Source organism: Trichoderma reesei (assembly GCF_000167675.1).
Source record: "Trichoderma reesei QM6a unplaced genomic scaffold TRIREscaffold_8, whole genome shotgun sequence".
NCBI lineage: Eukaryota > Fungi > Ascomycota > Sordariomycetes > Hypocreales > Hypocreaceae > Trichoderma > Trichoderma reesei.
Genome location: NW_006711155.1, coordinates 323,839 through 351,092, shown reverse-complemented (window position 1 = coordinate 351,092; position 27,254 = coordinate 323,839). Strand labels below are relative to the sequence as shown.

General features: G+C 55.4%; 8 protein-coding genes across 8 annotated transcripts; 3 read left to right on the top strand and 5 right to left on the bottom strand.

Moving 5' to 3' along the window:
• Positions 1-5: 5 nt before the first annotated feature.
• On the bottom strand, positions 6-1,366 carry TRIREDRAFT_60780 (uncharacterized protein; the record flags this gene model as incomplete). Its single annotated transcript, XM_006964873.1, has 2 exons — positions 6-1,133; positions 1,250-1,366. The coding sequence occupies 2 exons, from the start codon at positions 1,364-1,366 to the stop codon at positions 6-8; spliced, it is 1,245 nt and encodes a 414-aa protein (XP_006964935.1).
• A 286-nt stretch (positions 1,367-1,652) lies between these two features.
• On the bottom strand, positions 1,653-3,738 carry TRIREDRAFT_22191 (uncharacterized protein). Its single transcript, XM_006964775.1, has 6 exons — positions 3,652-3,738; positions 3,497-3,591; positions 3,410-3,431; positions 3,095-3,331; positions 2,026-3,025; positions 1,653-1,951 (listed from the first exon to the last, which is right to left on the bottom strand). The coding sequence occupies exons 1-6, from the start codon at positions 3,691-3,693 to the stop codon at positions 1,707-1,709; spliced, it is 1,641 nt and encodes a 546-aa protein (XP_006964837.1). The 5' UTR covers positions 3,694-3,738; the 3' UTR covers positions 1,653-1,706.
• A 4,781-nt stretch (positions 3,739-8,519) lies between these two features.
• On the bottom strand, positions 8,520-10,341 carry TRIREDRAFT_121584 (uncharacterized protein; the record flags this gene model as incomplete). The annotated part of the gene is made up of 1 exon (XM_006964872.1): positions 8,520-10,341. One exon carries the CDS (start codon positions 10,339-10,341, stop codon positions 8,851-8,853), a length of 1,491 nt encoding a protein of 496 aa, XP_006964934.1. The 3' UTR covers positions 8,520-8,850.
• A 3,831-nt stretch (positions 10,342-14,172) lies between these two features.
• Positions 14,173-16,151, top strand: TRIREDRAFT_60796 (uncharacterized protein; the record flags this gene model as incomplete). The annotated part of the gene is made up of 2 exons (XM_006965030.1): positions 14,173-15,046; positions 15,205-16,151. Coding segments are annotated over 2 exons (1,821 nt in total), but the record flags the coding sequence as incomplete, so codon positions are not given.
• Positions 16,152-16,679: 528 nt separating this feature from the next.
• Positions 16,680-18,336, top strand: TRIREDRAFT_121582 (uncharacterized protein). The gene is made up of 3 exons (XM_006965029.1): positions 16,680-16,718; positions 16,817-17,762; positions 17,827-18,336. The coding sequence occupies exons 1-3, from the start codon at positions 16,688-16,690 to the stop codon at positions 18,272-18,274; spliced, it is 1,425 nt and encodes a 474-aa protein (XP_006965091.1). The 5' UTR covers positions 16,680-16,687; the 3' UTR covers positions 18,275-18,336.
• Positions 18,337-20,392: 2,056 nt separating this feature from the next.
• TRIREDRAFT_61081 (uncharacterized protein) lies at positions 20,393-21,454 on the top strand (the record flags this gene model as incomplete). Its single annotated transcript, XM_006965028.1, has 1 exon — positions 20,393-21,454. A coding segment is annotated over one exon (1,062 nt), but the record flags the coding sequence as incomplete, so codon positions are not given.
• A 1,636-nt stretch (positions 21,455-23,090) lies between these two features.
• Positions 23,091-25,317, bottom strand: TRIREDRAFT_77485 (uncharacterized protein). Its single transcript, XM_006964871.1, has 4 exons — positions 25,223-25,317; positions 24,959-25,125; positions 24,491-24,812; positions 23,091-24,351 (listed from the first exon to the last, which is right to left on the bottom strand). The coding sequence occupies exons 1-4, from the start codon at positions 25,266-25,268 to the stop codon at positions 23,216-23,218; spliced, it is 1,671 nt and encodes a 556-aa protein (XP_006964933.1). The 5' UTR covers positions 25,269-25,317; the 3' UTR covers positions 23,091-23,215.
• Positions 25,318-25,851: 534 nt separating this feature from the next.
• TRIREDRAFT_60773 (uncharacterized protein) lies at positions 25,852-26,513 on the bottom strand (the record flags this gene model as incomplete). Its single annotated transcript, XM_006964870.1, has 3 exons — positions 25,852-25,998; positions 26,077-26,217; positions 26,325-26,513. 3 exons carry the CDS (start codon positions 26,511-26,513, stop codon positions 25,852-25,854), a joined length of 477 nt encoding a protein of 158 aa, XP_006964932.1.
• Between the last annotated feature and the right edge of the window lie 741 nt (positions 26,514-27,254).

The window sequence follows — 27,254 nt, the reverse complement described above, 5'->3', positions numbered from 1 at the left end:
CATCATTATTTGCCCTTGGACAGCTCCTCCCACTGCACACCCGCCCACTCCTCCAGATAACCCGCCTCCTCAACACCCACATGCCTCGGCAAACAATCCCTCTCGCAAACCCCCACGATAATCGTCCCCCACTCCATCCCGTCCAGGCTCAAATCCCCTTCCTCGAGCTCCGTAATCGCGTTCGGCGTGAGCTGCACCTCAAACGTCCTCCGGCCGCCGCAATTCGGGCACCCGGGCATCGTCCGCTTCGTCAGCAGCTCGCCCACCTCGTCCGACTTGGAGTACAGCAACGGGCTGCCGCCAAACTCGTAGCGGATGCACTGCTCCGGGTTCTGGGCCATTCTGTCGGCGAACTTCTGGAAGGTGGCGTCCATTGCGGATTCAAAGGCCTCGCGGTCGAGCGCGGAGGGTTCCGGGGCGTCCGCGTCGGCAATGGTCACGTTGGCTGGCAGCTTGGTGGTCGATGTGGGATCCAGCGTCTCGTAGTCGGCGTCGGCGAGGTAGAGTGTCGGGTAAGGAGTTGGCTGAGCCGACTTTTCGGGCCACGGCTCGGGAGGAGGAGGAGGGCCCGCGGGCGTAGTGTTGAGGGCAAGTGTTTCGGCAAATGTCTTGGACAGGCTCGCTGAAGCTGCCGAGGCAGAAGTAGCAGCGGGCTTCTCAGCTGGGGCAGCAGGCTTGGCAGGCTGGCTCGAGAATGGGTTGGACGAAGAGGTGCTGAAAGGATTGCTCGACCCCGAACTGAAAGGATTCGCGCCGCTCGAAAACGGGTTCCCGCCTGCTTGTCCCAAAGGCTTCGCCCCAAACAGCGACTCCCCAAGACCAGGTCCATCCTCCTCCTTCTTCTTCTTCTCCTCCGGCTCGCTCTTCGCCTCAGGCTTCTTCTGCTTCTTCTCGCCCTCAGTCGTCGTCTCAGCACTGTCTTTCCACGCCCTCACGCCTCGCAGCGCGCGAACGCTGCCAGCCTTTCTCCGGCACGTCGCCCTGCGGCAGGCGAACACGTACAGCCGCCGCTCGTGGGAGGGGAATTTCTCGGGGAGCTCGCCGTTGAGCTGCAGGAGCAGCGCCATGAGGTCTTTGCAGACTTTGCATCTCGCCAGCGCCGCCGAGGGAGGTTTGTCTGCGTCGAGCCAGTCCTACAAGCATCATCAAGCACGAAATTAGCATACCATGTTCTCAGGAGTCTTCGAGGCGCAAATCATCGCCCGTGAAGAATACATTGAAGAGCACAAAGGGCGATAAGTTGACTTACCGGAGTGCCTCCCAGTTTGCTTATCGTGTCCTCTTCGGCCTCCTTAGAGGCATATCCCAGAAGGACATTTGTCTCTGTAAATTCGCCGTCTGACGAGTCTGAGGCGTAGTCGGCCATTGTCGCAAAAGTGATGGGTTGAGAGATTGCTGTATGTAAGTCGTCGATGGTGGGGTCAAGATTTTTTTTGTAAGTAGGTGGGAGAGATAATATTTTTGGCTGCGGGGCTTATCGGCTGGTCCCTTGACGGGTCCAAGCATCATCCACCGCATTCACTACCTACGTACTACCTGTATATCTTGCATACCTACTTACCTATCACGGACCAGGCTGTCGTTACAAGACACGGTAGATGGTAAAATTGATATGCAGAATTAGGTAGAAAGCTGTCAGTCCAATGTCTGAGCATGTTGCGGAATGATTTTTGTCTACTACAAGTCTAAACAACAGATTCACGTATTTACATGTGATCCTCAGGGCCGTCCATGCCCGGGCCCGGCCCAGCAGCTCTGCCCATCTGTCGAGCCTTGAGCAGCTCGTCGCAGAGCAGCAGGTTGGACGCAATGCCTGAGCTTGAGGCAATGCAGTTTCTCAGCACCCTGAAGGAGTCAAAGACACCCTCCAGCTCGGGATCCATCGGCTCTCCGGTCTCCAGGTTCAGACCAACAGTCTGGCCTTCAGCGTGCTCGTCTTGCAGGGCGGCAACTGTGTTGTCTTGTGTTAGCTACCTATGCATCTCCAACGAAAGGTCTTCTTCTTCTTCTTAGTGCAAAACTTACGAGCATCCTGAACATCGTGACCAGCATTGGCAGCAAGGGTCTTGGGAATAATGAGCAGGGCGTCAGCAAACGCCTCCACGCCCCACTTGGCCTTGCCCTTGACAGTCTTCGCAAAGGCATCGCTCTTGAGGTGGGCAGCGCAAGCAACCTGGAAAGCACCGGCGCCAGGGACAACACTCTTGTCGACAATCATGTTGTAGACACTCCTCAGGCCATCTCGGACGGCATCCGTGACCTGGGCAATGGTGTGCTGGTTGGGTCCCTTGATCAAGATGGTGACAGACTTGGGGTCCTTGACCTCCTCGATGAAGGTGTACTTCTCCTCGCCCAGAGTCTGCTCGTAGACAAGGCCGGCCCAGCCGAGGACCTCGGGCGTCAGATCGTCCACGGTGTTCTGGGCAGTGCCGCCGCAGATGAGCTGCAGTCTCTCCATGTTCCTCCGCTTCGCTCTCCGCAGCGCCAGGATGCCGTTCTTGGCCAGGACGTCGAGGGAAAGAGGATCGATGCCCTTCTGGTTGATGATGACGAAGCTCTTCTTGCCGTCGTCACCGCACACCTGCTTCTTCAGCTCCACAATCTTCTTGAGCTTGGCATCAATGAACCGGCGCTCACTCTCGACAAGCTTGTCTCGCTGCTCGGCGCTGGAGTAGAAGAAGCCAGAGTTGATCTCCGTCTTCTCGTACTCCAAGCTGACGTTCATTGTCAGGATGTAGCAGTTCTCCAGTCGCTTGGGCATGTCGGGATGCCTGGCGCCGTGGTCCAACGCCAGTCCTCGAATGAGCTGCGTGTCTGAGGCAGTGCGATGCTGCATCTTCATAATCTCCACCATGTGCAGGTCGGGCTTGGCCGGGGCCTGGTAGATGGACAGCACGGCATCGACGATATCGGGGGTCAGCTTCGCAGCCAGTGTGGGGTTGAGCTTCGTGGCGAGGGATGTTCGGGCAACGTTGAGCAGCAGTTCGCGATCGACCTCCTTGGCCAGCTTGAAGGAGTCGAGGAACTAATAGCAAAGGGGGGATAGTCAGCCAAGGCAAGCACATGCATCCAAGGAGCCTTGTCCTATTATTACCTTGAGAGCCTCAGCCTTGGCAATCTCGAAGCCGTCGGTGATGATGCGTGGGTGCAGTCCCTCCGAGATGTATCGGTCTGCCTGCTTCAACAGCTCGCCCACCAGCAGCACCACCGACGTCGTGCCGTCGCCGCAGATGTCGTCCTGCGCAGTCGCCGCTCGGGCAATCATGACAGCGGTCGGGTTTTGGATTTGCATTTCCCTCAGCAGCACGTTTCCGTCCTTGGTCAGTTTGATCTGTGTCGAGCGAGGGAGGTGTGGTTAGAAATAGGGGGTTCCGGCCATTGAGGGGTACATGGTTGGGCATTCGCGTACCTGTCCCGCGCCGTCGACGAGCCTGGACATTGCCAGTTGATTAGCACTCGCAAGATACACTCATGCAGCTTTCCATCCTGTCCTTACATCTTGATCGTGCCTCGCGGGCCGAGGTTGGACTTGAGCACATCTTGCAGGCCCTCGCCGGCACTGATGTTGACCCTCAGAGCTTCACCCCTCCTCTGTTACCCGGTTAGACGCCAACAGCTCACGCAGGACCGACGGACAGCAGGGAGACGCACTCGGGACTCGGCCTTTGGGTTGAGAAGTTGTGCCGCTGACATTCTGTGATGGCTCTGAGCTTGCCGGGTCGATTATCAATCTCGTGGGCTTCGTGTCGGGCAAGTGTCGTGCTTTCGACAAGCTTCCCTCTGCCTGGCGCCGACCCGCAGTCAGAAGAGGTGGGCTGGGTTCTTTTTTCTGCCGCGCTGCACAAAGGCGGTGTGGAGGGGGATGCTGTGTCAGAAAGGTACGTACTCCCCTCAGTGCCTCGACCTTCACAATCTACTACCTAGTAGTACCTAACCTACCTACCTACCTCTACCGTACACACAATGGGCCCCTGCGCAAGAGCAGCCTTCATGCCTGAATTACAGAGAATAGCAAAGATTTCGCATTGAGCTTCAGGATCAGTAAAACTTGGATATTGGGTGCCTGGAGTAGCTTTCACGGCTGATGCTCGATTCCAACCAGTTCCCCACCAAACATCTGTACCACCTCGACTGCCCCCCGTCATCCGCCCCCTTTTCCTCCATACCTCAGTATTAGACACTCAAGCACACAAACCAAGACACCTCAAGCATAAGCCTAACAAAATATTCACTGTTGTAGCCGACCAGCTAAGCCTTCTGTGCGCGATTACCATCTCGTCATTATGCCATCCTGACTGAATCGCTCGTCTCCAATTCCACATTGGCAGCCGGTTCGAAAAGGGGAGCACAGTACACGGGGCTGATTGCAATCCGTACCGCGTGCTTTGCGGCCAACTTCCATAAGGGCACCGCGATAAAGTCATCCGGCATCCGACCATTACCGCATGAGCAGAACCACGACTGTCCTGGCTCAAGGCATAGTGGTACAGTGGCCTCTTGCTTCGTGTACTCACAGCTCGGAAGATGATTCCAAGTGCGGCATCGCTCGATGAAGGACGGGATAGTCTTCTTCTAAAGAGCCATCTCTTCGTCATCCACTTGCAGCGTTAAGGGGTCCAGCAATTCCAATCCCTTCAGGAAATCATCAGAGTCACCAGATGCCAAATAACGAGATGTAAGCGGTAAGATGGCGGCATCCAACACCACCGATGCAGTGTCTCCATCCAACCGCAAGGCCGACACCAAGATCAAGGCCTGAATATCTCCGCGTCGCCGTCCATTGAGTGAAAACATGCCTGCCTGGCTTTTCAGTGTGCCAGAGCACGCCTTAAACATGGCGGACAGGGTACCTTTGAATTTGGCACGCACGTCTTCCGTAGATTCCCTTTGGTCGTGTCGAGGCCACTGCAGGGACGTCAGCGTCGTCAACCATGCCAGGCGCTGAGGTTGGCTCAGTTCAATAACAGGAAGAGCATCGAGACTGAGGTGCGGCATGTTAACAGCAACAGGGAGACCGCCAGGAGTGATCGTGGTAAGCGAAAGCCAATCTTTCAGGACGCTGCTTTGCCTCGGATCTACCAGAGGGGCAACCACCTTGATGTATACAGACGTGCGGCCGACGCCACTCAAGCCAGTCTTGCTGGCAATGCTCGACAGAGGCACTGGGTATCTGAACGGGCAGATGAACTTCTGCTTTCCTATGATGACGCTGATAGAGAAGGGGTTGTTCTGATACAGTTCAAAAGGTGGCTTGTTCTGCGAATCGTTCTTGAAGCTCTCGGAGGACACCTGGATGAGCGCGCTCAAAGTTGTAATATCTCTCTTGTCTGAGCCAAGCTCGGCCATCAATTTCATCCGGGCCTCATTGTCCACTCCGGTTACCTCGTCTCTCAATGGCCTCACCCCACCACTCGTTACCTTGTGTGCAGTGGTTCCAGGCATCAATTTAGTTATGAAAACGCTCGTGGTGTTTGACACGGTGGTTTCGTACATCGTTCGATGACACATGCCTAGCATTTCGGTGAAGAACGTGGTATTTGGAGAAGCCGTACTCAAATCCAGTCCAACCACGTCTGTCACGGGCTGTCCAGCCAACGCAGATGTTGGCACCAAGAAGGTGGCTACCAAGGGCGATGTTCCCGACCAGCAGAGTTCATCTTGTTCTATGCGAACGCTGGCATCTCCTGAAGCAAGGTTGCCTATTGCCGTCACTCGACCAAACACAATGTGAACATCGTCAAAGACGTTGCATCTCCTTTTTGATATGATGCTGCTAGACTTCAGCGTACCTACCACGGTCGGAACGGGCCATGTCGGGTGTGGTTCGGGGAAGAAATCGCGGAGTGCATCTCGAGGCACTACCAGAGTGATGGCGACCTCGGGCGGGACATGTTTCCATCGACTTAGGAGACCAGTATTGGGCACCTTCAATACACCCGTCACCCCAATAGAGGTACGGATGTTGAAAAGCGCAAGCTGCAAACGGAGATCCTGTGCCTGCCTTCCAGCCATAGACAGAGTTCGTTCCACCTCTATCCTCCTCAGCAGGCCGTCAATCACTGCATTCCAGTCAGTCTTGACTCGACTCTGTATGAGTTTTAGCATGGCCATAAAGCTTCCGCGATGGAAACAAGGCTGGTTTTGAGGCTTGTTTTTGGACTGGCTGGCGAGACCTTTCTCCGTCTCGGCTTCAAACATGTCAAGATACATCCGAAACAACAATTCGATGACCTCTTTACCGTTCATATGTATCTGAGATCGCTCCACGTTGTAGTCCCCAAGCTGGTCATCGCGTTTCCATGACAAGCAAACGGGAAACCGGGACGGGGCTAGCTGAGGGGGGACTGTTAGAGTAACCATTTCGCGGAGGGGTGAGTCCGCTTGCGCATTCGTCCAGCATTGTAAGGGTACGAGACCCAGCAAAAGAGACATTGTGGATGATGAGCCGTGCAATGGCTCTCTGAGACGATGCTTCTCGGGGCTGTGGTTTTCCACATGATCCTCGGTCAACAAGGTTGCCCAGGGTTTTGCCTTGAGCAATGGCCCCGCGGATAAAAGGACATTGAGGAGTCCAAAGTCTTCCGACAAGTTGGACGTGTTGATGGCGTCAAAGCTGGTCGGCGCACTACCATCTTGTCCATATAATGCCTCGTCCAAGCGGAGGACTTTCGAGTCCCATTGACGTCTGTACCAATTTGCCGACAGCTGGCCAGTCGCACCAGCATACTGGAGGGTATGACTGAGTGCGAATGGGTCCGAAACGACGAAGCGGACACACATGCCGTCTTTTACGCCCCTAAAAGCGCGAGTCCATGCAATGAATTGGGACCGTGCAGCTGCCACGACTCTGTGTTCCTCGTCATCCTCATCGTGCCTCAGAGGAGAGTTTGCGGTCAGACTGGTAAACGCAGAGGCGAGATGGAAGCTGAGTACGGGATCACTCCCGCTATGAAGAATCTTCCAGTCGGAAACTAGGCCATCTAACAGAGGGTTTGGCGTTCTGTGGTCTTTTCCGTTGATCATCGCGATCACTCCGTTCCAATAGTCGTGGGAATGCGGAGGCCCTGCACACGAGCGGGCCAAAGCAAGGGGCGAAGCTGCTCGTACGGCCGCTAGATCAAGAGAAGGCTCCTATGCCCGTCTCTTCAGCATCCTTGCCAGTTTGATTGCTTGATCGTCTCTGCTTTCTTCATGTGCTGCGTCGAGGATGCGCTGAAGAACCCTTCGGACATCACACAGGGTATCTTCATCGCAGATCTGCATGATAGACCCATATAGGCCATTATTGAAGGTTTCAAGCGATTCCAGCATGGGAATCATGGTCCGGACATGGCGGATGACGAGCTCTGTCGTCTGTTCATCCAAATACATGTGGTAATACACGTCCCATAGTGCTTGATAAGAGGCGCCTTCTTCTCCAGCCAATATCATGGTCAAGATGACCAGATTTCGTGCTAACGAGCGGCCGGTATCAGCGACCTGGAGTCTATACGGCCTGAATGGCCCGATGTTGATAGGACTCACCGGTGATATTTTCATCGTCATTGCAGCATGTGAAGTCGAGCTTCCTACCAGCTGAAACAGGAAGGCATCATCAGCCGGCGCGCATTTGCCATGTAAAGACAGAGGAAACTCACGCAGCCCTTGCTGGACGTAGGAGGTATACAGAATGCTGCTCAAATCACCACAGCCAAGTGACAAGACGCTGGCATCCTGGCCATGAGGAATGCTTCGAGCCAAGTTGATCGCAGGTGCGTTTCCAAAGGCATGGAACCAGCGGAATCGGTGCAGGACAGTCGGGGTCAGCATTTCCACTTGACGAGGCGTATCGAATGGACTGAATAGGGGTATACTTGAGCTGAAGACGAATACAAAGTGCGGTGCAGAGCAGCTGGACAGTTCGCAGTGCCAACGGCCACGACAAATGTTGTTTGGTGATGTCTGCGAAATGGATAAGGTAGACAGAAGAACGAAACATACCTGCCTATGGATGAGGAGGAGAAACTTAGTTGTTGAGGGAACAGAGATCAAGTTGCGTGATGAAGGCAGCGGCTCAAAAAGGGCCGCGCCTGCCATGTTGCAAGACGTCACTTTCATCACACCGCCGGCAGAAAAATCAGGGCAAGCCACACGAGAGGGAGGGGGAAAGACTTGGACCAAACATCAATACCTACTCTCAATTTACTCACCACGACGGTACAACATCATGACCACGTCCCAGCGCACGCATGTCACATCCAGATCTGCGCATATCTTGTCCAAAGCTCTTCTCGCAATACCGGCCGATCAGACGTTTCATACCCTTTGTTTCATACCAAACGGCGGCACTGAGGCTTGACGGCGTAGACGAAACATCACAGGCAGCAGGCAAAGCAATGGCATTCCATCAATATCCGGCTCTCATTCGTACTTCAGTGCGTCCAGGCGATATCCTCGAAACTCCGAAACAACAATAAACTGCCAGGCCGGGTCCGGTGTGGGATGCCCGTCGGCGAGGCTCGTTTCCAAACATCAAAGGCGTTTGTAACATGACTGCATTTCCAGACAAATGAAAGAATAAACAACAATCGATCCCTTTTATCCCCAATCCCTTTCCTCCCCGTATTGTACAAGAAACTGACAGCAGGTTTCCACCATGGCCTTGCTGTGATGTACACAACAGTCCGAGGCCGAGGAGATGTCCAACAGAAGTCCTATAACCCAAGGAAAAATGACAAAAGAAAGAAACATTATCCCGATCAATAGACCCGGTTCCATATTAAGGCGTCATCGTAAAGTCGATTCGGCAGGTATAAGACAAATTCGAATTGAGTCGCCAGCGCAAAAGACTCTGACGCATGCGCTATCCCATCAGAAGAAGTAGCCGTTGTCGTTGAGCATGCCGACGGCTACACCATTGAACTCGTCGAATTTGGGCATCATCATCAGGCTCTGGTCGCGATCCAGCGGAATGAAGCTGTCATCGTTGGTGAACTGGCGCAGTAGATCGTCCTCCTGCTCGCCGATGCTCAAGGGCAGGGGGGCGGCCATGGTCGACATGTTCATCATCACGCCGCCGGAAGAGTAACTGACAACGTCCTCTGTCGCTGTCGATGTGGCTGGATCCAGCTCGAAGAAGTGCGAGGACGGCGGCGATGACGATGACTGAGAGAGGCCGGGCGGCGTGTTGTAGTGGCCCGGTGTGCTCTTGCCAGGAGAAGAAGGATGTGAGGCCCTGTCCATGATTGCTTCCGGAGACACATATGAGCTGACGCTGGCTTCCGAGGGAGATGCGACAATGTTGTGGTTGCTGGGGTTGCTGGGGTTGCTGAGGCTGCCGTTGACTGTTTGATTGGGCAGACTGGGCATCGGCGCCGATGAGATTGAGCGCAGCGGCTCGGTTTCGCCGTCGATTTCCACATCCAGCACCTCGTTCAGCACGTCGAGCTCATAGTTCGGGGAGTTGGTGTTGGAGATGTCCGAATAGCCTGAAAAGGAAGAGATGGAGCTGATGGACATGTTCTTCTTCCTGGTCCTGGACGATTTCTCGAGACGCGCGTCCATCTCTGGGCGGTTCTTCTTGGGTCGCCCGCGCTTCACCGTCTTCCTCACGATGCCGTCAAAGGCGCCCACGCACATGCCGCGTTGGCGATGTCTTGTGAGGGCATCATGCCGCGCGAATTTGTTGCCGCAGTCGCAAGGGTATGGCTTGATGCCGGTGTGAATCTTGGCGTGCCTCTTGAGGTCGTGCTGCCGTACAAAGCACTTCATGCAGGCCGGGCACTGGTACTGGCGGTCGTTGAGATGGGTCTGGACATGGGACTTGATGTTTTCTTTGCGTCCAAACTGCTTTCCGCAGTCCTCAAACAGGCAGGTCCATTTGCCGTCTGTCGTCTCGGGTCCCTGGATATACTGCGCAATCTCCTCGACTGTGACGCCCGTCTCGGTTCGCGTCTCATCGATGTTGATATCGGCGATGCTGGCCGCGCTGGCAATGCTGGCTGCAGACTCGGTGCGGCGATGGCGATGAGGGCGATCGGCAGGAGAATCCTGCGCGCCGTAGCCGTGCTGAAGCCGAGGTTGCGACGACTGAGCCGCATATCCGCCGCTGGCAGCGGGCGACCTCATCTGCGGTCCTTCTAGCTTTGTCATTGGGTGAAGCATCCAATCATCAGCAGTAACACTCTCAATGCGCCCCGGTAACTTAGCTGATTCATACTTCATGCTGCTCATGTTCATATAGGGCGATGTCTGCATGGGTACGGCGCTCAAGGGCTTGTCGCTTGCAAAGGCGCTGGGGCAGGATGTGCCGGCAGCAGCTGAGAGGCTCGGCTCGGCTTGCTGGCGCGCTTCATCAAACATGATACCAGAGGCGAGATGCTGCTCTATTGACTTGACAGACGGCGAAGCTGGGTGAAGAATGGATTGGGGATTGAATTGGGAATTTCCGGATCCAAGTTTCCAAGGGCCGGCCGAGCTGCAGTAATGGTCCAGGAGCCCATGTCTGGGGATGGATGTGGTCGCCAGGGCAACGGACCTGCGCGCAAACGTCCCACTAATAAGCCCGCGCCTATCGGCCTTGATGTGGCAGCTTAAAACAGCCCCGGGCGATGTCTCGAGACGGCGGCCAGGAACAAAGAGGGTGCTGGTTCTGGGAGAGATCCGCAATTGGGCATTGCCCGTGAGGACGGATGAGCTGTCGGCCTGCTACTGGCTTCGCATGCTGATGCTGCCGAAGCTTGCGGAGCTCTCGATGCACTCTGTACAAGCACGTTCATATGTATGTACAAGCTCCTAGCCAAACCCGGGTTCTCGAGGTGAGGCATGTGATGAAGACGTTATGTACTCTAATGAAGCGATCAACACCACACTGCAGATCAGCATATCCGCATGCTCACTGAGCGCCGTGCATGCTGAGGCAGCACTTGTGGCATAGTACTAGTATTCGTAGGGCAACGCGAGACGGATTGACACCCTTGGCAGGACAACTGAGTGAAACCATGTCTCACTCCGAGATTGATATCTCACCCTCACCTACACTAGGCAGGTAGAGTGTCTGCGTCTGTGTTTCTTCTGCCAATGCATCCCTTGAAGCAGCTGCACACGGACGAAGGACGCCAGCACTCTGTCAGCCAATTGTTTTCCCCCGTGAAGAAGAGAGCCCCAAGAGCCCTCTGCGCTGTTGTTTCCCTTCTCGCCGAACGTATCAGATGCAAAGGTAGCCGCCTACTGTACCTACTAGACGACACTATTGCCTCAGGACAATTGACTACCTACCTAGGTATCCGACACACCCCGGCGTCTCCGTTCTCTATCGGCGATAATAATAAAAACATGCAACAGCTTATTGTTTTCGACCTACTACTACAGTACGTGAAGAACAAGGCCCTGCAACGACTAGATTGCAGCTGACGCGCGCGCCATGGCAACGCAGATTCGGCAGCGATTGGATCTTCCATCCCCTGCTGCTCTCTCTCCCCCCCCCCCTTGTCATAAACATCTACCGCGACTACTGCTCCTTCTAGTAATATTTATCGACGTCACCATACGGTCAAAAAGGTGTGTGATGTGTCCAAAAGCGGAAATTGCCCGGCGAGTAATTTCGTCTCGGGGGGGGGGGGGGGGGGGGGGGGGGGGGGGAGAGCTGATTATCAGCACAATAACAGAAAAAATAAATAACATGGTCAGAGGAAGCGCCTAACAATCTAAGTGGGCGGTGCTCAGTCGAAGGGACATGGGTAGGGAGAGTGAGAAGAGAGAGAGAGAGAGAGAGCGGGAAAATTTGTAAACATGATGATGCGTGTTGACGGGGGGCCAGTAGGAGGGCTGAGCGGTTTGTCTTGGCGGCTGGTTTGAAGCTGTCAACAGACAATGGACGACTTTTGACTAGATTAATTGGAGGGATTGGATGTCGTTGGTTGGGGGATATGGCGCAGAAAACATCCGTAGCAAAGGCAAAAGCCATGCCGCGCGGGACGGGAGCGAGTGGCTGCATGGCTGGAACACGCCACTGTGAAGCCACTGCCGCCGGCTCATGGGACTGCTTGCTATGTTGCTTGCTTGCTACATGTGCGAGATTGTAGTAGTAGTGGTGGTGGTGGAGATATGAGAGGGAGAAGGGAGTGCGCATGCAGTCACAGTTCTTGAGGGCTTGTCCACTCTTGGTCACCAACATGTACTGTAAGTTGGCAGCGTGAACAATCATGCTTGTAGTAGCACTACAGGCATAGGTACAAATTGCAGATACTAAGTCAAGAGTGCTACTGCTACTGCTACTGCCGCTGCTGCTGCGACATGTCAAGCATTGATGGCTCCCATGTTGCTGCATCGAGCTGCATGAGAAAATATGGAGTATCCTGGTCCCGGAGCAAGGTCTAGCTCGAGAAGCTTGAGGCATGACATCGTCACCGAAGAAAAAGAAGGCATGAGTGGACTCCACAAGGCTTTTCAAGCTGGTTTAAAGTGCGTGCTTCTCAGGATTCGGGAAATGATGTATCTCATTCGCGAGGCAGCAAGTCGACATGGGTTCCAAGAACTCGCGGCGGGACGCATCAGGCAACTTGTGATTGACAGAGCTCGCATAAGATATGTAAGCTGGCTAAGGTATTATTATAGTAGTAGTAGTTGTGCTAATAGTATCATGAGTTGCGGGAGCTGAGAGGCAACATGAATCATGCATGTACGCAACACACTGGACTCACATGACGAGGCACGGCATCATGCGGTCTGTTGCCTTGGTTTGATCGGATAGTAGTAGTATTCAAGTCCCACATTCTGATGACGATGAGCAACCGTCGTCTCTCTGATGAGCTGCTGCAATATGGTATCTACGTCTGGTGCTACGAAACACGTGCTTGACGTATATCCACCTAGTGTACCTGTTGATCATGGGGGCAACTGTTCATCCCAAGTCTGTGGATTGCCAGGTAACAACCTATTTCTTCCTTATGTAAGGTAGTCGTTTTACTAGAGAGTGTGAAAGCTTAGAGCAAGATTGGAGTGAGCTGGTGTGAGGTGGTGTGAGGTGCTCTCTGCATCTGTTGGCACGCAGGGTCATAGGTAGGAGATAACTTGAGGAACCTGGCAGATCACTCGCACGATCTGTAAAGCATACCTTACCTAGGTATGCAAGGTACTGAACACCTAGGTACAGATGCGCAGTCTCCAAGCAACAGGTAGACTCATCTACGGCGACTCCATCCTCCTACAGCCGATCCGACCTCCCTGAGCAGCTTCCATGTTGTTGAGCACCTGCAGCACTGCCTACATGTAGGCCGGCCTACTGCTGCGCGTGCTCGTGCACCAAGTCCCTCCTCCACATGCAGTGGCCCACGATGGGAGTTTCCGGGTTCCATTGAGGTTGCCCATTGACGGCGGCCTGCTTCGGGCGCTACAGGCGCTACAGACCCCCCAAAGCCGCCTGTAAGCTGCGCTGCTGGCCAGCACGAGTCACCGGGCGCGCCAACCCAAACGGTCAAGACTACCTACAGGTAGGTCGCCTGCACCTGAGGTGGTTCGTCCTGCTGCCTGAGCCAGTAGGAAATGCCCCAAAAAAATAGCACTTCAAGGGTGCAGGGGTCAACGGCCTGGCCAGGGCTCGATATCTGGTGACCGCCCGACCTTTCGACTTCATTTCGTCACCCTTGAAAATCCCTCCCTCGCCTGTCATTGGCTGCTCTCTGCCTGACTCGGGAAAATCTGCTTCCAGGGAAATCCAAGTCCGTTTTCGCCTTCTTTTTTTTCTATTGCTTTCTCTGTCCAGCGACGACGACGACGACGACGCACCCTTGTTTTCTTGGTTCTCTTTCGCCAGCAATCTCATTGACGCCGAGTCGCGGACCGCAGCCATGTCGATGGTAAACGCCTCCAGAGGGAACGCCCCGAGCCGGAACCAGCCTCGGAGCACCACCCCGTTCAACAATGCCGGCCCGGCCATCGCAACGTCCGGCATCCCTCGTCCCGTCCTCGAGCCCCAGCAGCCCAGCGAGCAGAGCTCGGCCAGTCTGAGCGCGAGCAGGCAGAAGCAGTCCAAGCGCGATGAGGTACGTTGAGCCGTCTCTGCTGTAGCTTTGCCCTCGAGCCTTGTGGAGAGATGGGAAGAAGGTGGAGGGGAGGGGAGGGGGGGAGAAGAGCTGCTCAACAACCCGTCGGTCGCAGTTGGGCGTTCTCCTAGCTAACGCGCGCATCATGTAGGCGATTCGCAGGAAAATGGAGAACGATCTCTCCAAGAAGAAGACTCTCACGGGCCGGTCACGACAGATTCGCAGGGCCCCTCCCGGGACTGTGCTTGCCCTCAAGCCGAGCCAGGCCCTCCAGATCAAGCCGGCCACCACCGTTTCCGAGGCCGCTCAGCTGATGGCTGCGAAGAGGGAGGACTGCGTGCTGGTCACCGACGACGAGGACCGCATTGCCGGCATCTTCACGGCCAAGGATCTCGCCTTCCGCGTGGTTGGCGCCGGGCTCAAGGCCGCCAACGTCACCATCGCCGAGATCATGACCAAGAACCCCCTCTGTGCCCGGACCGACACCAGCGCGACGGATGCGCTGGACCTGATGGTCCGCAAGGGCTTCCGCCACCTGCCCGTCATGGACGAGAACCAGGACATCTCGGGTGTGCTGGACATTACAAAGTGCTTCTACGACGCCATGGAGAAGCTGGAGCGCGCATACTCGTCCTCGCGGAAGCTGTACGACGCCCTCGAGGGCGTGCAGTCGGAGCTGGGCGCCAGCCAGCCGCAGCAGATTATCCAGTACGTCGAGGCTCTCCGGTCCAAAATGTCGGGGCCCACCCTCGAGTCTGTCTTGAACGGCATCCCACCGACGACGGTCAGCGTCCGGACCTCGGTCAAGGAGGCTGCGGCCATGATGAAGGAGAACCACACCACGGCGGTGCTGGTGCAGGACCAGGGCGCCATTACGGGCATTTTTACCAGCAAGGACGTCGTTCTCCGTGTCATTGCTCCAGGCCTCGACCCGGCCAATTGCAGCGTCGTGCGTGTCATGACCCCTCACCCCGATTTTGCCCCAATGGACATGACCATTCAGGCCGCCCTGCGAAAGATGCATGGTAAGCATTTCTACAAGCTTCTCCCCAATCCGGCCTCAGATTCAGTGCTCTCATCCTAGCCCTTCTTCATGGCTTGCATTTTGTTTTCGTATTTTCCCTTTCCGTGCCCAGGAACCGCAAAATCATGTTCAAGCGTGTGCCTAACAACCATGTTTCAGATGGCCATTATCTCAACCTTCCCGTCATGAACGACGGCGGCGAGATTGTGGGCATGGTGGACGTGCTCAAGCTGACTTATGCCACGCTGGAGCAAATCAACACCATGTCGAGCGACAACGGTGAGGGTCCGGCGTGGAACAAGTTCTGGCTCTCCATCGACCACGAGACGGAGTCGATGCTGTCTGGCGACGGCAGCCACAGCCACCACCACCACCATCTCGGGTCTCGTATGATGTCGCCCGAGGCGAACCGTCTTGGAGACAGCGTCGCGCCCAACGATTCCGCATCCCATATAGGAATGGACTCGCCCCCTCGGTCCGTTGCTCCCGACGTGACGACTGCCGATGTTCCGTTCGCCTTCAAGTTCAAAGCGCCTTCGGGACGTGTGCACCGGCTACAAGTGGTTGCCTCGCAGGGCATCGAGGCGTTTGTGCATGCCGTCGCATCCAAGCTGGGACACGAGGTGGAGAGCATCGGAGGCATGCCGGAGGTTTACGAGGGCAGGATTGAAGGCGGTGGCTTTGCCCTCAGCTACATGGACAACGAGGGTGACACCGTGTCCATCACCACGGACAACGATCTCCTCGAGGCCATCCTCCTGGCCCGCCAGGCGCATCTCGAAAAGGTCGACCTCTTCGTTCACGACTCGGAGAAGCCACCCACCACGCCGTCAGTGGACGCCCTACCCACTCCCGCTTCGTCATCTACCGGTCTTCGCGAGCGACGGAGGACCACCTATGAGGAGGAAGAGTCCGAGAGCGAAGAAGAGGAATCTGAGGAGGAGGAGGAGCGGCCTGCGCGCCGGACGCGGAGGTCGAGGACGGTTGTCCACCAGGAACAGCTCATTGCCGGCGTGCCCAACGACCTGCTGCTGCCCGGAGCCATTGTCACCCTTGCGGTGGTTATTATTGGTGTTTTTACTATTGCCAGAGCGACTAGCCGGTAAAAGAAAGCAATGTATCCCCTTTGAGTGGGGTTTTGTTTCATGATGACCTTATGAAGAAAAGTTGGTTGGCATTGGTAACTGTAGACTTCTCGACCAGAGACAGATCGTCATAGAATCAGGGTTTTCCCTTTCTCTCTATTCGTTTTTATTGCTGTATTTCTTTCTTTAGTACGTCATTGTTGATGAAATGCCAGATTGAGTATTTGTGCATCATCAGTGTCATGATTCTATGCTTCCTGGCGCCCTGATATGGAAGAATTGGCGATGCAAAATGGGCGTGTAAATCACAAGCCACGACGTGGGGTTAATTGCGTTGGTGGGCAGTTTCATGGCGGGTTGGTGGGGTTAGTAGTAGCAGCTCATAGAGGAATACCTAGGTACATACGGTATTACGAGTACCACAGCAAAACCCGGAGCGGAACCGGAAAATGTGCGCCGCCGTGGAGGTTTCATTGATAGCGGCGTGATCCAAATTTTGGACGCCGGCAGAGCATTGAAGGTCGGACGGCAGCAGCAGCGCAACGATTCGAGCCGTCATGAATGTCCAGAGCGCTGCTGTGCGGCATGGTAAGTCCAATTGAGGTCCGAGGGAGTCAAGGACGATAGAACCAAGACAGAGGGATGTGAGGGGCGCGGGAAAATGTATGCTCATGAGTTCTTCCTAGGCCGCCGCGCACTCTCATCTCCTCTGCCCAGAGCCGCTCTGCGGCAACTCTCGACCGACCTGAAGACGACGACAGCAGCGGCTACGACCTCGAATGGACAGTCCCAGGCATGGCCGTCTCCGCAGGCCGCCCCCGCACCACTCAAGATTGTCTCTTCGGCGAAGAAGAAGCAGAAGATTGTCGAGGAAGTCATCATGACGCTCGGAGCCAACTCGTCGCAGGAGCACCACGGCGTCGCATGGACAAGGCCTCACCAGAAGGGCAGCCAAACCCTGACGCCCGCGCAGCAGTATGCCGAATTCCTGCGGATTCAGCGCAACACGAGAAGCCTTGGCTCGGACGTCGAGAAGCGCTACGTGCCCACGGAGATTATCAGCAACCCGCCGCGGCCGGAGGATATTACGCTGGAGCTGCTGATGGCGTCGCAGACGCACATGGGGCACAACACGTCGCTATGGAACCCGGCCAACTCGCGGTATATCTACGGTGTGAGGCAGGGGATTCACATCATCTCGCTGGAGACGACGGCGGCGCATCTGCGACGGGCGGCGAGGGTCGTCGAGGAGGTGGCGTATCGGGGTGGCATCATTCTCTTTGTCGGCACCCGGAAGGGGCAGATGGAGATTGTCACCAAGGCATCTGAGCTGGCGGGTGCGTACCACCTGTTTACCAAGTGGACCCCTGGCGCAATCACAAATCGAGATGTCATTCTGAGGATGCAGGGCACGAGGGTGGTGGACCATTTGGACAGGGAGCTTGACGGGTTCGACATGTTCAAGGGGACGGCGAGGCCGCTGATGCCTGACCTGGTGGTGTGCCTTAACCCGCTGGAGAACTACACGCTGCTGTATGAGTGCGGGTTGAAGAACATTCCTACGATTGGAGTGATTGATACAAACGCCGATCCATCATGGGTTACGTACACGATTCCAGCAAACGACGACAGGTGAGTTATTGATCCCGGATCCTATTGCTGTCGGATTCACTTGCTTACGCCAACGTCACCATAGTCTTCGTTCAATGGCTCTGGTTGCGGGAGTCCTTGGTCGAGCCGGAGAAGCTGGTCAGAAGCGACGGCTCCAAGATGCCGCTAGAGGCGAAATCTCATGGGAGACCTCACCAGAGCTCAGCCGCCACATGAGGAAGGAAGTCCAGGCCGCCGTCACCAAGCGAAAGGAGGTCATGGGCCAGATGCAGTCCAACATCCAGGGCTTCACCGATGAAGAGATGAAGCTGCTGAGGTCTCAGTATCTGGGGGAGCAGCAGCAGGAGGTTTCCGAAGACGACCTGGTCAACATGTTGGGCCAGACAGTCGCGGCAGAGCCAGAGGCGTCGGCGGAGCAGGCGGCGTCGTCGGAGTGGACGATGGGTGTGATGCTGGGCAGCATCGAGGCGCAGCTGAGGGGTGTGCAGGAGAGCGCTGCTGAGATTGAGAAGGCCGTGAAGGGAAGTTCATAGGATACCTACACCTATCTGGAGGCATATAAGTGCAACTAGGTAGTATAAAGTACTAGATGATGGGAAACGGGGAAGAGAGGCGTCATATGAACCTGTATAATAGATGTATATGCATGATGGAATGAGAAGAATGCTATTCGGGAAGGTACCGCAAGGCTGCTGGACAGGTGCTTGCGGTCGGCCAGTACGCTTGGCGGTTGGCAGGTGCAGCCCATAGGTTGTTTCCCCAAATCCGGGAATCGCCTCGCTATCAATTGCTCTCCTACATTCTCCATCTTCCCTTCTTCTTTCTTTTCATCCTCTACCTTTTCTGTCTCTCCATCGCACTATCATTTGCGCAATGATCTCTTTGGTCTTGTATCATCATCTCATCTTTGGCCATCTCTCTCTGCATCCTGCTCCTCCGATCCTGTTACGCATCATCTTCCGCAGCTTCAAACCCAATATATGCGTCTACCTGGCTTCCGACCTGCCTATTTGTCACTCTCCGGAATATCGACGGCGTTACAACTGGTCCTTTATGGATCTGATCAGGAGGTGTTTCCGACTTGCGGTGATGTTGCTCTTCTACATCTCGGCTGTCATTGCCAGTCGTCGTTATCAGTCAAGCCCGGAACAAGCAGTCGAGGACATTGCATCCATAATGCGATTGAGTATGAGCATAGAAACACCATTCCATCCATCTGGAGACTTGGTAAGAACTCTTTCATTTCACCCTTCTTTTTGTCTCCGTTCACTCAAGTTGTGCCCCTTCTTTTTCTCACATCTGCTCGCCAGCTTAACCTACAAGCCCAAGGCATTTGGCCAAGCGCGGCACTCGAAGCAGCGGAGAAACCGTCCTTCCGAATGCCCATGACAAGGTACCGACGAATACCTTTTTACCCGCCCACACACAACGCAAACCTCAAGTCTCGCCAAAAGTCACGCCACACCAGCAAAGCGCCTCCCGCTTAAGAACCTCTTTTGGTCCGAGCAGAACGTCGCACGACGAACTTTTCAGCACGAAGACCTTTTTTTTGCTACCAACCGAACCCAGGCGCAAAAAAATAGCGAGAGACGCACACAGGAAGCTGAAGCCGCCACTTCAGAGAATCGAGCAGCCTATTGGGAAGCTCCTTATCGGCAAATTTCATTAAGCTTCTTGGGGGTATGACGGCAACGGGAGGAAGAAGCTGAAGACGAGGCAAGAACGCAGAAGAGGCAGATCTGAGCTGAAGGAGACTGAATCTTTTGCTCTTTTGTTCGGTTTTCTTTTTTTTCTTTGGTTTATTTTTTTTATTCCTCATTCTTTTTTTTGGGACCTGTTGCTGGGGCTGCATATTTTTCTCCCCCTTTGCCGCGCTACAGATGCGCTGGCGGGACGTCACTTTCTGACAGGACCACGAAAAAAACCCCTAGCCGCCTTTTCTTCTCTCCTTCAAGGTTACCCTACCTTACCTCACCTTTCTGCGCTTTCCTTTGTCTTCCCGCCCTGCAGCCTGTAGGGGGGTTGCTTGTCTGCACGGCACTTTGGCTGGGCCAGTCTATCGGGGGAGATTAGGTACTGGTTTCCTGCAGTTGATTTGTTCGGTTTGGCGTTTCTGTCTTGCCTGCTGCAGAGGAATATTTCCGGATTGTTTCCCGTTTTGGAGGGTGTCGTTCCTTCAAGGCATCCTCGGCCACCTGAACCTCCATGGTATGTGCTTTTTCTTCACTTCATTCGTCCTTCTCTTCTGATCCCCCCTTTTGCCCGGCGACAATGATCTATTCCACACCACCTCATCCCCAATTGGTCCCCTTTTTCCCTCCCCCCCTTCGCCCCAACTTCCTCTTCTCTTCTTCTCCATTTCCCACCTTCGTCTCGTCCCCCCCTCGCTTCAAATGACGTAGCCCATGGTGGTGAAAGAGGGCCACGATTCCCTCGACGGGCTTTTTGGAGTTGTTTCAGCGGGCCTCGTGGCTGATTATCAAATCCGGGCAAATGCACAGAGCATCTCTGGGTGACCAACAGCTTTTCTTTTCTCTCCACCCCCCTTTTTTCCCTTATATCCTAAAATAAGGCCGACGCACACGCTACTGCTCCCTCTCTCTTTTTAAACCCGTCGGTCACCATCATCCGGCTCAGCCTTCCCGAAAACGATGCCGGCCGCCGTCGATGACCCGACCGGCCCCACAATCCATCGGGTCTCCGGCCAGCCTCCGTTCCCGGACCCGAACAACCCGGTGCTGCCGCCGGACATCGTGCCTCGTCGGGTGACACTAAGAGACCGGCAGACGGTGGCGACGATTGTGCCGCTGGCGTCGCGGCACCAGGTGCCCGCATCGCTGGCGGCGTACCTGTGCGCGCAGATCAACAAGGAGATTGACGGCGGCGACACGTACCCCTTGATGGACGCCTTTACCACCGACGCCTTTGCCGACTTCTGGTTCCAGAACTTTGGCGCCGTCATGCTGCTGGGGCACATTGAGAGCGCCGACAAGGTGCCTGATGGCGCCGACTGGGCCAAGGAGTGCCTGGGCAGCTTCTACATCCGACCCAACTACCCGGGCCGCAGCAGCCACGTCTGCAACGGCGGCTTCCTTGTCACCGACGCGTCCCGCAACCGCGGCGCCGGCCGGTTGATGGGCGAGGCCTACATTGACTGGGCGCCGCGGCTGGGCTATACGTACAGCGTCTTCAACCTCGTCTACGAGACCAACGTAGCGTCGTGCAAAATCTGGGACGCCCTGGGCTTCAAGCGCATCGGCCGCGTCAAGGGCTGCGGCAGCCTCAAGAGCTACCCGGGCCGCTTCATCGACGCAATCATCTATGGCCGCGACCTGGCCCCCGGCGGCGAGGAGATAGCGGAGGAGCTGGTGATTGAGGAGCGCTTCGACAAGATCAAGTACTACCTCAAGTACGGCAAGTACCCCAACGGCGCCGACCGCGCCGAGAAGAGCCGCCTGCGTAGCGCCGCCACGCACTACAAGCTGCTCGATGGCGACAAGCTCATGCTCAAGGATAAGGAGGTCATCTCGGACCCGCAGCGGCAGTACGAGATTGCGCGCAGCGTCCACGTTATGCATCACGGCGGCATCAACAAGACCACGGCCACCATCGCCGAGAAGTACCACTGGAGCCGCATCAAGGAGACCGTCAGCGACGTCATACGCGCCTGTCCCGAGTGCAAGGAACTCGGCAAGACGCCCAATCCGGGTGGCACCAAGAAGGCGGCAGCCGGTGCGTCGTCTTCCGCTGTTGCTGCTGCCGCCGCCGCCGCCACAACCACCACTGCTTCTTCCTCTCCTTCGTCGGCGCCAACGCCGGCTCCGGCTCCGGTGCCGGTTTCGATGATGACCGCCGCTACCCCTGTGGCGACAACGACGCCCACGCCAACGCCCATCCTGCCGAGCAACGGCCCGCCCCGGAACCACACGATGCCGCCGAGCATGGGGACCACGGGCCGGATCCTGGCGCTGCAGAGCCACGAGTCTATGCTATCCCTGTCGCCGAGCTCGAGCCCGAGTCCCGGCGCGTACGCCAACCCGAGCGACATCTCTGTCATCCCGCCATCGCAGACGTTTCAGCCCGCGCAGGTGCTGCATCATCACCCGCAGCAGCCGCAACACCCTCAGCAGCAGCAGCAGCATCACCACCACGGCCTGCCCCCCGAAGCGCACCACCATCATCACCACCTGCAGGCGGCACTGCATCACCATCATCAGCAGCAGCAGCAACAACAGCAACAGCAACAGCAGCAGCAGCAGTCTCCGCTTCACCACCCGGGCGTCCACCATGCGCCGCACCACCACCACAACCCCATGCTGCAGGACCAGCCGAACCAGCACGAGGCGCACGTCTATCAGCCTATCGACCCGCAGATTATAAATCACCATCCTCATCACCCGCAGGCGCATCATGACATGGCCTTTGAGCATTACCATCCTCATTCTGATTTCCAGGCTTTACTTAGCGCCACGGAAGATGTTCCCACGCAACCTGATGACTCCGTTGCGCCGTCTGTGGATACGGATTTGGAGATGCTCATTGAACATGATGCCGTCGACGACGACGATGACGCTGTCGTCGGACAGGCTGATCACATCATGGATGAGGATGCCATGGTCGATGGGCTCGGCGGGGGACCGCAGGTGATGAGGAGGATAGGACACAGAGATGGTAGGGGGATGTACGACGTCAACTTTGGCGGTCCTGCTGGCTAAGCCCCTGTCTCATTGTCCGTCTCTTCCCCAATTCCAAGTCATAACTCGCATCTTGTTCTTTGCAATTTCAGCTTGCTGTTTCTGGGGTAAGTGTTACTTTTTATCGACTCATATTGCATCGCTGAGAGTTGGGGGAGTTTGTCGTTTGCTTTCGGAGTTGGCAAAAAAAAAAAAGAATTCAAAAACGACTGTCGAACCTGTTTTACAAGGGAGTGTTGGGAGCGAGTTGAAACGATGACGATGATGATGGATGACGATGGCATTGAATTATCATGGCGATGCGATGAAATGAAATGAAAGTTGTGCGCGTTGTATATACTTATTCTGATGTAGTTTGGTGCGAACGCGGGGATTCTAGGAGGAGGGAATTGATTGATAGACTTGGCCATATAGATTTTGTCACATTGCAAGCAATCAAAAAGAAACAAAAAAAAAAAAAATTACATTCCTCTTTATACATGAAGACCGTGCTGTATCAGACGCACACTACCATCTCTTGATTTTGGCCACAAAGGTTTATCTGGAAATGAAAAGTAGCCCCTGAAACTACATGGCGATGCAATCAGAGTCGTCGGAAAAAAAAGTTCATGTCAAGTTCTCTAGTAGATAGCAGAGGCCATTTCTAGGTATCTTACAGATCCTCAAAACCTCCCAATTCATTTTTCTTCCTTGATTCTTTTGGTTTTGTCAAATGCTTCAATCCCCCCTCCTTCCCCGCTCAACCCACCTTATTCAATTCCATTCCCCCTTTCCCCTAATCTACCGTCGAGGCATGCCCCGTCCTCTGCCTCTGAGCGCCCTCTGCGCCGCTCCGGGCGGGAGCTGCCCCGGCGCCTGGGGCTGGGCGCTCTCCTCGTTCCGGATGGTCTCGTCGACGCCGAGGATGAGGCAGGCGGCCTCGGTGGCGGCCTGGAGGGCGTTGACCTTGATGAGGGCGGGCTCCCAGACGAAGCGCTCGAGCATGTCGGCGGTGCCCTCGTTGGCGAAGTCGACGCCGGCCCAGGTGTTGCCCTTGCGGTGCTCGACGCGGAGCTTGTTGAGAATGTCGGTGGCGTCGAAGCCGGCGTTGTCGCACAGCTGGCGCGGGATGATCTCGAGGGCCTTTGCAAAGGACTTGATGATGGCCTGCTGCTTGTGCGGGATGTTCTTGTCGGCGAACTGGTGCAGGTAGGCCGAGACCTCCATCTCGACGGCGCCGCCGCCGCCGACAATGGTCTTGTTCTTGACGGCGCGCTTGACGATCATGATGGCGTCGTGCAGCGACCGCTCGACCTCGGCGATGAACTGCTCGGCGCCGCCGCGCAGCACCAGGGTGCACGTCTTGGCCTCGGGGCAGCCCTCGAAGAAGTTGTAGCGCTCGCCGCCGATCTGGCGCTCCTCAAAGTGCTCGCAGGTGCCGAGGTGCTCGGGCAAGATGTCGGAGCACGTCGACTGGACGACGGCGCCGGTGGCCTGGGTGACGCGCTCCATGTCCTCGGAGGCGACGCGGCCGGCGCAGAAGACGTCGCGGTCGGCAAAGTACTGCGTGGCCAGGTCGCCAATGGGCAGCTTGCTGAGCACCACCTTGGCGCCCGTCTTGGAGATGGCCTCGAGCTTCTGGTAGATGATCTGCCACTCGGCGTCGACAATGGCCTGGTATTTCGACACCTGCTCGACGCGGACCTCGGCGTTGTCCTTTTCCGCCTTGAGCTCCAGCTCGACGTTGAGGCACACAATCTTGGGCTTCTGGAACGACTTGGGCTGCTGCTCGAATCCGGCGTAGGCAAACGTCTTCTTGAAGGCGACGCCGTTGACGAAGCGTGACTCGGTCAGGGAGCCGCCGGGGATCTTCTTGATGCCAATCAATTTCTCGTTGAGATCGTCTTGGTCGAGGGATAGGACGGCGTCAACCACCACTGCGAACACACGATTGTTAGCTTTTTTTTTCTTGTTATGAAACACTTGTCATCATCCATCCCCATCTGGTATTCCATCATCCACGGGTCATGTATAGCCTCGGGGGGGAGAATGGGGGAGGAGGTAGTCAGTCCCTACTCTTTGTGAAGAACTCAGTGTTTCGCTTAATCAGCTTGCTCGTCATGGCGGTGGCGGCGAGCTTGCTCAGGGTATCGCGCTGGCTGCCGTCCTCGGTGCTGACGGCAATCTCCTTGATCTTGTTGACGGCCATCTGGACCGCCCTCCTCAGGCCCTTGATGATGATCTGTGAGCTGACACCCTGTTCGACGTGCTCCTTGACCTCCTTGAGGATCTCTCCGGCGAGGACGACGACGGAGGTGGTGCCGTCGCCGACCTCTGCGTCTTGTGACCGTGCGATGTCGACGAGGATGCGGGCGGCGGGGTGGACGATGTCGAGGAGCTGTCATCGATGGCATGTTTAGTTGGCATGTCTCTTCTGTCATGTGTAGGTGGTAGAAAGAGGTGTAGATGTATGAGGTATGAGGTATGTGTGTGTGTGTATGTGTGTTTCTGGATATCAGTGGTGTGATGGTTTCTCGTCCGTACCTTCATGACCGTCGCGCCGTCATTTGTAATCGTCTGCTTGCCATTCTGGTCGACCATCAGCAGGTCGCCGCCATAGGGGCCCAGCGTCGACTTGATGGTGGCCTGGACGGCCAGACAGGCATTGATGTTGGAGACGATCTGGCCTTTGCCCTGCGAGGTGTCGGTGCCTGAAAAAAGAGAAAGGTTGCAAAGATGCTCTCGGTCAGCTTCTTGTCTCGATTATCACGAGTTGGCAGCGGTGGGCGGAGGGGTAAAATATCGGACCTTCTTTCAGGACGATGATGGTCGGGGTCTGGCCTCCAAACGACATCTTGGCGGTGTCTGTTGCGTGTGAAAATCAGGGGCCCAAGAGAATGAGGAAAAGAGAGATCGCTTCCGACGAGAGCGAGGCTGAAACGGTGGTGGCTGTTTGCTTGGGAGCGGATTGTAAAAGGGGGGGGGCAGCGGCGGACGTCTTTTCGTCGGGCCTGCGAAGCTGCTTGTTGGAGCTCCGGAAAATTGTTGCAGCCTTGACGATGGGCTTGGGGACGCACGGACCACCTGGCTTAGGTTCTCAGGGACTTTTCAGTGGTTGACTACAGGTGTTATAGCAACTGTAGAACTTCCATGGCATTGAGCCCCTCCAACCCCTTTGGGGCGGGCACTAGAAGCGTCTACAACCCCGCCATGGACAGGACGTTGAATGCCTGAATTTACACTGACCATGGATGATTAACGTTCAAGTGTAATAATGCAGCAGCTGGGAGTTTGGGTATCAACAAGGATGCATCAGATAAGATACTAGCTTCAACATTGCAGCACTGAGCATTCGCCACCAATATATATCACACACAGCACTAGCTATTAGAATTAGGTACATAGGTACGTTGATAAAAAAGACAGTTTGAGCAACTTTACTGTGGACGCGGCGGTTGTGCCTTTCCTCTCCCGGGTGCAGCTTCAAACTTGGCCTTCCAAGCGTCTTCCTGCTTAAACATGGAGACGCACTCCATGGCCGTCGGGCTGCCGTACTCGGGGTCTGCACCGCCTTCTAAAAGGGCCTTATACATAATTTTCGTGTCAGTAAAACAGCATATTGGTTTATGTTGAGGGGGAAGAGGTGGAAAATGCACACACACCTCAATAACGGCATCCTCCTTCTTAAACACGGCCCCAGCAAGAGGACTCTGCCCTCTATCGTTGAGCCGATTCGAGTCGGCGCCGTGCTGTATCAGCAGCCTGACGAGATCTGCGTGTCCGTGATATGCGGCGAGCATGAGCTTGAAACCAAACAGACGTGTGTAAGTCGAGGAGGCACAAGTAGAGAGATATCAAAGGGGGGGAGGGGCGGCGTCTGGCAATTGATGCTTTCTTGGTTTAGCCTCACCAAAGTGTCTCCCTTTTCGTTAGTCAGATTGGGAGGCAGGCCGGCTGGAAGTGCTTGTTCAAACACTGCGATGTCTCCCTTTCTAGCCGAGTCGTACATTTGGCTGGCAAATGCGACGAGTTCCGGCGTGAGGCCTTGCGGTACTCCGGCAGCTTGGCTGTCTGACGGCTGCTGCACGGAGGGGTCCATCTTGTTGGATGTATTATTCGCTGGAAAGCGAGGGCTTGACTTGTCCAGAATGATATGAATCGAGGCAGTCCGTTTAAGGCAGTTTCAGGATAAGTTCAAGCGCTGGACGCTGGGGTTGAAGAAGCCCGAGTTATCGCAATGCTCAGCGTTGGCATATACCAGAGCTGAGATGCCGAGCTCCGAAGGTGCACGTTGAGCGATGACGTCTTGAGGTACTTTGTACAGCCTCGCTCGCGACAAGCTGGGATGATGTTGGGAGTCTACTCGACAATCTCCGAGAGAAAAATGGTAGTAAAATAACAATAATATGGATCGCGACGGATATCAATATCAACCTGATCCTTCAAAACATACATTGACATTGGAAACAACGGACCTTGTGTGTCATTGCCGAGCTTGATGGACGTTTCGTCTCCTTGCCCGTTGTCCAGCACATAATTAATTACCCTGCACTGGTTGAATCAAACAGCCCTCGCCAGCTCAATCACAAAACGTAGAAGAGTACGCCAAGAAGACGGTTCGAATTAATTTGAATTGCTTAATCTAAGAATCAAATTCAATAATAATACATCGCTTGCTCAATTCCATTGCTTGTTCATTCTGGACAAAATCGCCACAAGCGCATCCTGCTTCGAACAGGTCGGTCGGCGCATCGTATCGTCGGCAGTAGAGTAGGAAGAAAAGAGACCCATGGATGGCTTCATCGCCATCGCCGTTCATCAGTACATCGTCTGTGAGAGT

What these genes read in the sequence shown, in the direction of transcription:
- TRIREDRAFT_121582 (XM_006965029.1), top strand. Translation starts at nt 16,688, where the DNA reads ATGAATGTCCAGAGCGCTGCTGTGCGGCATG. An exon ending in GAGCGCTGCTGTGCGGCATG is followed by an intron (nt 16,719 to 16,816) that starts GTAAGTCCAATT and finishes AGTTCTTCCTAG; the next exon opens with GCCGCCGCGCACTCTCATCT. An exon ending in ATTCCAGCAAACGACGACAG is followed by an intron (nt 17,763 to 17,826) that starts GTGAGTTATTGA and finishes ACGTCACCATAG; the next exon opens with TCTTCGTTCAATGGCTCTGG.
- TRIREDRAFT_22191 (XM_006964775.1), bottom strand. Translation starts at nt 3,693, where the DNA reads ATGTCAGCGGCACAACTTCTCAACCCAAAGGCCGAGTCCCGA. An exon ending in ACCCAAAGGCCGAGTCCCGA is followed by an intron (nt 3,592 to 3,651) that starts GTGCGTCTCCCT and finishes ACCGGGTAACAG; the next exon opens with AGGAGGGGTGAAGCTCTGAG. An exon ending in CCGCGAGGCACGATCAAGAT is followed by an intron (nt 3,432 to 3,496) that starts GTAAGGACAGGA and finishes GGCAATGTCCAG; the next exon opens with GCTCGTCGACGGCGCGGGAC.
- TRIREDRAFT_77485 (XM_006964871.1), bottom strand. Translation starts at nt 25,268, where the DNA reads ATGTCGTTTGGAGGCCAGACCCCGACCATCATCGTCCTGAAAGAAG. An exon ending in ACGGCGCGACGGTCATGAAG is followed by an intron (nt 24,813 to 24,958) that starts GTACGGACGAGA and finishes CATCGATGACAG; the next exon opens with CTCCTCGACATCGTCCACCC. An exon ending in CACTGAGTTCTTCACAAAGA is followed by an intron (nt 24,352 to 24,490) that starts GTAGGGACTGAC and finishes GTGTGTTCGCAG; the next exon opens with TGGTGGTTGACGCCGTCCTA.